A 7336-nucleotide genomic window follows, 5' to 3' on the forward strand; every position below is an offset into this window, starting at 1 on the left:
TAATAACAAGCGGTACAAGTATGGAGAAGCACGCTGCATTGAAAAATCCACGTGAAAATAACTCGATTTGTAGAAGCTGAATAAAATGATTCATGTATTCAACTCTAACGACAAACAGTTGTTACTTGTTTGGCTCAGTGTGGATGCAATGCCGCGCTATGTCCTGAAGAGGGCAGCACACTAACTCTGCGCTGCTGCTTCGGAACTGAACTCCGCATTGTTTGTCCCTGTTGCTTGCCGTAGCTCACACGGCGGGATTGGCTTAAAGTAAGGAAACAAAAGTGCTACAGTAAAGTAACATGTAGTTTTATGCTGTTGTTTTGAATTACAGAGCGCGGTAACTGGCTGCACGGCACAGGACACACTACAAGGTAATTTCCATTTTCAATGACACGAAAAGTAACTGTTGCTGTGGTCAAAACCAGGACGACGTCAAAGTAACAGTTGGTTAGCCAGAGCCAGCTAGCTAAGTTTAACCGTTAGTGTTAGCTAACCAGCTGACTGTCCACTGTTTTCTATGAGTAACATGGTGTTTAACGTACCTGACTGGCCCATGGTGTGTTTCCAGGATCCAGTGTTGGAGTTTCACCGTGTTGAAGATGTGCTCTCTGGCGTTGTTTCCTCCTCCGCTCCCCTCCGGACAGACCACTCTGTGCGAGGCCAACAACGAGCTGCTATCGGGAACCACCACCACCGACGACCGACTGAAACAGGTGTGATTTAAAGCTGCTGTGGTTACTACAGACGTTGATTATAATATAACTATAAACGTCCAACGAAGCGACATAACAATGATCCTATTCCCGGTGGGTTCAGTTGTAAATTACACGTTTGGTGGATACGGGCAGGGGTCCAAAATCACAGCATGACCGTGAACCAGAAGACACTCATGTGATGTATTGTCGTTAAATGCTTGTGTATCTACACGGTGCCCGATAAAGGCTCATTACATGGTCGTGTGTTTTCTGCAGGAGTCCAGTCCCCTGAGTTTATATTTCCCCCGAGAGTCTCTGAAGCTCCACAGTCGCACAGAGAGCAGCAGCAAGGCTGCTTTCCTGGACCACTCTGAAACACTGTGGATGAGGAGCGCCGCAGCATGGTAGCGCACGCACACACACGCACAAACACGCTCTTGTCAGTTTATGAGGTGCAAGGGTCATACAATAAATCCAAACTTCATGAAGGTTATGGCAGTGTTACATGTTCTGATGGCCTGACCAACACACATCTTTTGAGGCTGAAATCAGTAGTTTTGATAAGGATCCTTTCAGCCACAGACAAGATCATTTATGCAGCTTTACTCTGTCCATTTCAGGAGGGATGGTGGTTTCACAGGGCTCCTCAATGAAATTACCAACTCACATACAGAGGGTACGTGAAATCTTCTATCTGGCTTTAACACACAATGACCTGATCCTGTGTATCCACCGATATGTGTCTACATTAAAGTCTTGTGCTCTTGTAGTGCCTAAATGGCTCTCAGTGAGTTCTGCTTGTACGCTGGCGTTGCTCCGAAAGGTCTCTTCCTTTCACAGCTCCCTGTTTCCTCACCTCACTGTAAGTTTTGCTTGCTGCTTAAATATGTTGACAACAATATACTTAATTACCAGATGTTTGTTGTGATGCATTAAAATGTAATTTACCTGTTTGTCGTTTGTTCTGTAGTTGAGCAGTGAGGACATGATTGCTGAGTTTTCACAGGTGCTGAACTGGTAGGTGCCAACTTTTTTGCTCTGAAATGATTGAAAATATTTATTGTGAATAAACTGGTGGTGAGCTGACATGTTGGTGAAGGGCTTTACATTTTAATGTAATTATAGCGCAGCAGTTAGTTGATTAGACTTTGCCGATCAACAGAAAATTTATCCTCAACAGACACTTGTTGTTTTTCTTGTCCTACATTAAAGTAAAATGAGTGTCTTTAGCTTTTGAACTGTTGGTTGGATAACAACAAGACGTTTAATTACTTTGTGATGGGCATTTTCTCTGTTTTCTGTTGTTTTATAGATGAAATGATGATAATTTTAATTGACCATGAAAGCAGTCATTACTTTTGCCTTTACATAAATGATTTGCAAAATTGTTTGATCTTTGATTACATTTGCAATTCATGTTTTTGTCTTAAAATTGCACGTTTAAAGAGGCTGGGACCTTCCTCTGCTCCAATCCCTCTTGCTTTACCAGGTCTGACTGTGTGGTGCGAGCCTTTGCCTGGCATCCTCATACAGACAAATTTGCTGTAGCCCTACTGGATGATTCCATTAAGATCTACAACCCCAAAAGGTACTGTAACGAAGTGCTGAAGAAGGCACGCTGCCCATAGAATAATGTTTACCTTACATATTCGTCATTAAAGAGATGATTGCTGATCAAAGCTTTACAGTGTGAGATAACAATGGTAGCATGAATAATTAACGCAGCAGGATGAGTCCAGGGCAGCAGAGTTGCAGTACACTGCACATAAATGTCTATTCATCTGTTCACTTGTCATGCTAACAGAATGTCAGTGTTGGTCTGTAGACATACTTCGATGCAACAGTGAACCTCTGATGTCAATCACACAAAGCTGTTTGTCTCCAGGACAGACTACAAACGTGACTGCATGTCAGCCTCGTAGAGCAGCGTTGTCCTCTGGCCCCTCAGTCGTTCTGTCGCAGCATTGTCACTGCTCAGTCTCCCCTTGTTCTCTGTCTCTCAGCGCCACAACCCCAACACTGAAGCACCGTCTGCAGAGGAGTGTTGCAGCTGTGCAGTGGAAGCCGCTGTGCGCGTCTGCCCTCGCTGTCGCCTGTCAAAACTGTTTACTGGTCTGGCATGTGGACCCCTGCTCGCTGTCGACCAGGTACAGAAACTCCAGTGTGTCCTGAAAAGTCTTAAATCACTGAATTCAATCCCCTAAAAAGTTATACTGTATTATACTATATAATAATTTACAAAGGTCTATTTTATCTTTATTTTCTGTCTGTTGTGAGTTGTCATACATCTGTAAACTACAAGTGAAGCTGGTGCGACAGTGGATTTCTCATGCAGGAGGCTGTTTGACCCTTTTTTGCAGTTGTATCAGCACCATCAGACCTTTAGCTAGATTAGCTGTCAAGCTAATCGTCTAAAAATGAGCAAGTGTGGGCAAAGTGAATTATCAAGCCATCAGTTTTCTCCACTTGTCTGGGTCCAGGTTAAGTTAATTGATTAAGTGTTACTGGTGGGGCTGTCAGGTTTTTTTCTGACATTGAAACCTTGTGCTCAGGTAGACCGGTTATTTGACTCAACTAGCTGAAACAAACCTTATATTCTATTTGTTGCAAGATTTCCGACATCAGCCAGGTTTTCATCCACATTTTTGCCAGATTTATAGAAAGTCAGCAAAACTGTAATATGAATGTCAATAATTCTGTGTGCTTAATATGTAATTGCCCTTATTGTCTCTGCTGGTTTTCTGTGAAGTTGTTAGATTTTATGCATTAAAGCGGTCTTACATTGAAGTGTATGAACACTGCAGGAACCCTGACACTCTTTCTGTGCTCCGCTCTTCTTCCTCTCGACCCATCCAGGCCTTCATCAGGCTGCGCTCAGGTTTTGTCTCATCCCGGTCACTCCCCCGTCACTTCCATCGCCTGGTCTCCCAGCGGATCACTGCTCGTGTCCGCCTCGCCTATGGACACTGCAATGATGGTACGAGGCAGCTGCTTCGCCTTTAAGTCCAGTGCATCTTACAAAAGGGGATTTACTAAAGAGAGTTTCTTTACTGAGCTTCTGTGGACTGTCGTGCCTTTGGCATCAATGTATGTTTCAGGTTTGGGATGTAGCTTCAGAAAGCTGTGTGCCACTGAAGCGTGTTGGAGGAGGTGGGGTCAGCTTCCTGTCCTGGTCCCCTGATGGCAGCCATGTCCTGGCTTCTACACCATCTGCTCTTTTCAGGTTAGATAAACCACTTCAGAGATGGAAAGTTTCACTAGATGTTGTAATCTGCCTTCCTCTCAGAGCTCCAGTAGCACATTTCAAGTGAAAGATATGTAAAGCTGCCCGTGAGTGTGTGTGAAATTTTCTCTTTCATGATTAGTGCGAAGTCAACGGCCACTCGCTGTGTTAATAATCGAGGCCTGCTCACCTTTCATGAATATTAATGAACATGTAAGGGATTAGTGGCATAGTCTGGAGTTTAGCAGGTGTTAAGAGATAATAAGTGGACAGGATGTGGCTTTTTTACACGCGGATAATGAGAGTTTCTGTCTTCAGGGTTTGGGAGACCAGGATGTGGACCTGTGAGCGTTGGCCATGTGTGAAAGGCCGCTGCCAGGTGAACACTTGTCACCACCTTTCAAAGTCATTATGCAATTAGATGGCAAATGTTTTCTAAATCACGTGTTTCTTAAATAATCATCAGTTTGTTTGTGTTGGTTAGTCTGGCTGTTGGAGTCCAGATGGGAGTCGACTTCTCTTCAGCGTACAGGGAGAGATGGTCATCTACGCTCTGACCTTCACTGATGCACCAGGTCTGTCTCAGGCTACATGCACAATAACCAGCTTTGTCTACACAATATTCAGCCTTGTTCATAATTCATTTGCAGCTTGAATTGTTTTCTTCTAAAGTTGAATTAAAAACTTATGGAGCGAGGTTCACCACTTTGTTAAGTACTACTATTACTTACTTTTGGGAATCAGGGTTGTAACTTGATGCACTGAAGAGTTAAGAAGCATTTTGTAAAAGAAGTTTTCCCATATGGTGTCGTTGTCATTCAGCAGGTGTTCCTGCAATCACATCAAAGGGGCCGCCGGCAGCAGCAGTGGTGGCCGACCTATCAGAGACAACCTTTAACACACCAGATGGAGATATCATGTAAGAGCTCTAAATCGCTAATTAACTTAACTACAGCTAAAAATGGTGATGAGCAGGGCTTCTGAAAAGGCCCAGAGAGAAACGGCGAGACTGAAAGAAAAAGATTAAAATATGTATAACAGCATTTGATGAGCACCAATCAGCAGGCAGGCGGTATTCAGTGCTGCTTGACTTCCTCTCTGCATCAGTGTCACTCACCTCTGTCTCCTTTATTTGCCAGTGTTGGTGGAGAGATCCAGTCTTTAGCCTGGGACCCAACAGGAGAGAGGCTTGCAGTGCTTCTCAAAGGTCTTTCACACTTTTCTTCTATTCACCCCGATGAACTCAGTCAGTTTTAAATTGGCGTTATTCTTAGTGTAAGTTTTAATAACTCAAGTCCGTCTTATCTGTACTTTCAGGTGATCCACAGGCAGCCGACAGACCGGCAATCATCGCTGTGTTTAAGACAAGAACCAACCCCATTTTTGAGCTTCTGCCATGGTTTGTGCTTTAATGTGTGGTTGCATTTGATATTTGTGTGGCTTTAGTAGAGGTCAAAAGTATTCCATTTCTCACTGTAGTACTACTGCGTATCCCATCTGCACGTGCTGAATATTTCTTGTGTTTCTCTGTTTAGTGGTTTTGTTCAAGGGGAACCCGACGCAGAGCCAAGACTGATGCAGTTCCACCCAAATTTCCAACATGGGGCTCTGCTCACTGTGGTCAGTCCTACCTTACAAATGTCTTATCTTTTCTCTCATTTTAAGTTTTAGTAAATTTTCCACAAAGAGCCTTAGAAGGAATTGAAAAGCCTTAAATGTACAAAACATTTTCTCCTGCCTGTAAGAGAACAATGTTACTTTTGCACGTTTTGCAAACTGTAGCTAACAACAGGAGCTACGGCGCTCATCGTCTCATAATGGAGAAGTGTTGGTTTTGGCTTAAATTAACTTCAGTGAATTCATCATTTTTAACCAGTTCATCCATCCATCAATTTTCCACCACATATCCAGGTCCGGGTCACATTAATATATAATAAGGAATTATATATCATGAACTGCCCAGAAGTACTAAAATAAATGTGATATGATAATGAATCATTCTGGGGCATATCGTTCCTCCTGGTTTTCCATCATACTTTCATGCTTTGGCCGGTACGATATGTAAATCGGGTATAATGTGTTTTCTCTGTGGTGTCAGAGACACAGGGTTTCTGAACGCTGCAGAAAACCCTGTAGAACGCTGCAGAAACCCTGTGAATATATAACTGCACTGGCTGCTTCCTCTGGACTCCACCTCCAAGGTAACCTTTCTGTCTCTGTTCTCAGTGTTGGTCCAGTGGAAGAATTACCCACGTGCCTTTCTACTTCCTGAGCGCTGCTGTTCCCCATTTTGGCCTCAGTGGCAGTCCGTTACTGCCACGGCCTCGAGCGAAGCCCGCAGACTTTGCCAATCAGTCGCTCTTTACAGAGCTCATGTCTTAACCGACCCTCAGCCGCCATCACACACTCACAAGTCACTGTTGTCATCATGGATTGTCAATAAATGTGTAGAAAGTTCTTGATATTCTAACACTTGTTTGTTCTCTGATTTGTCAAAACATTTGTTAAACAGACTTTATTCTGAGGCCATGATGAAATGTGATCTGAAACATGTCCCCTTTAAGAGTACTGAAGCACTGCACAGCGAAGCAGCAGAACCAGAGGACTGTAGGATGGAGTGTGCTCACACCAGCAGAGTGGCAAAACAAAGTATGCTCAAAGCAGACATCATGCAGACTAAATACGGTTGATTTTTGAGTGTGATGTTGATACGCTCTCCCACGATGCAATGCACAAATGAAATGGATGAGCTCCTCACAGCTGGAAACAGTTCAAATAAACTGTGGCTGGTGGTGAAAAGCCTCCCAAACCTTTGTAAATAGGAAAAGTTTAACTCGTAAGAAACACGTTGATGTCTGTTTGTGACCTTCGATTGGCAGCAGCTTCCCAAAGTCGCAGATTGATCGACAACCAACGTCCTTTGTGTTGTCATCAACCAATGGTAAAGTATGCTTGTTTTTGTACACTGGTAAGATGGTATACTATGATGTTTTACTACATGCTGTATAGTATTAGCTTGTTCAGTTAATGGCTTTTTTTATTCCATGCATTCTTCTTTGAGAAAAACTGGCATCTACATCAGGTGTCTTATGCTAGCAGCGGCTAACGTAGCCTCGTGCTGCAATGAGGATCAGGTCACAGAGATCCAGTAAATTTGCTTCTTCCTACCTCCACATGTCGGTTTTGTTTTCATTTTCAGACTTAGTCTTCAGCTCCAACTGATGCTGACTCATATGATGTCACTTGAGGCAATTTATCAGATTTGATGCAAAATCCCCTTCAAATATGGTCTAATTGATATTTTTCTATGCTACTGCATACAGAATAATTAGCTTATTGTAGTAAGGCATATTTTAATCTGCTAATGTATGAGATGTGAAGCAGACTCTTTTTCATTAAATTGTCAGTTTGGATCGCT

The 7336-nt window shown here is 43.2% G+C and overlaps 1 protein-coding gene across 3 annotated transcripts; it reads left to right on the forward strand.

The window, feature by feature from the left end:
• Window positions 1-216: 216 nt before the first annotated feature.
• On the forward strand, window positions 217-7090 carry aaas (achalasia, adrenocortical insufficiency, alacrimia). Of its 3 annotated transcripts, none has more exons than XM_070968483.1 (17): window positions 217-371; window positions 569-713; window positions 972-1099; window positions 1316-1371; window positions 1466-1557; window positions 1666-1712; window positions 2185-2283; window positions 2699-2842; window positions 3552-3672; window positions 3794-3918; window positions 4237-4297; window positions 4403-4493; window positions 4744-4837; window positions 5058-5125; window positions 5236-5317; window positions 5454-5538; window positions 6145-7090. In XM_070968483.1, exons 2-17 carry the CDS (start codon window positions 600-602, stop codon window positions 6298-6300), a joined length of 1563 nt encoding a protein of 520 aa, XP_070824584.1. In that variant the 5' UTR covers window positions 217-371; window positions 569-599; the 3' UTR covers window positions 6301-7090. The 3 variants fall into 3 exon arrangements, with proteins under 3 accessions (XP_070824584.1, XP_070824582.1, XP_070824583.1); XM_070968481.1 differs by having other exon boundaries at window positions 4741-4837; window positions 6145-6382; XM_070968482.1 differs by having other exon boundaries at window positions 290-371; window positions 576-713; window positions 4741-4837; window positions 6145-6382.
• The last annotated feature ends 246 nt before the right edge of the window (window positions 7091-7336 follow it).

Source organism: Chaetodon trifascialis, chromosome 8 (assembly GCF_039877785.1).
Source record: "Chaetodon trifascialis isolate fChaTrf1 chromosome 8, fChaTrf1.hap1, whole genome shotgun sequence".
Taxonomy (NCBI): Eukaryota; Metazoa; Chordata; class Actinopteri; order Chaetodontiformes; family Chaetodontidae; genus Chaetodon; species Chaetodon trifascialis.

Bases quoted from the DNA above. Each gene is read 5' to 3' on its own strand.
- aaas (XM_070968481.1), top strand. From the start codon at position 600: ATGTGCTCTCTGGCGTTGTTTCCTCCTCCGCTCCCCTCCGGACAGACC. The intron at 1,558-1,665 runs GTAAGTTTTGCT...TTTGTTCTGTAG, and splicing joins CCCTGTTTCCTCACCTCACT to TTGAGCAGTGAGGACATGAT. The intron at 2,284-2,698 runs GTACTGTAACGA...TCTGTCTCTCAG, and splicing joins AAGATCTACAACCCCAAAAG to CGCCACAACCCCAACACTGA.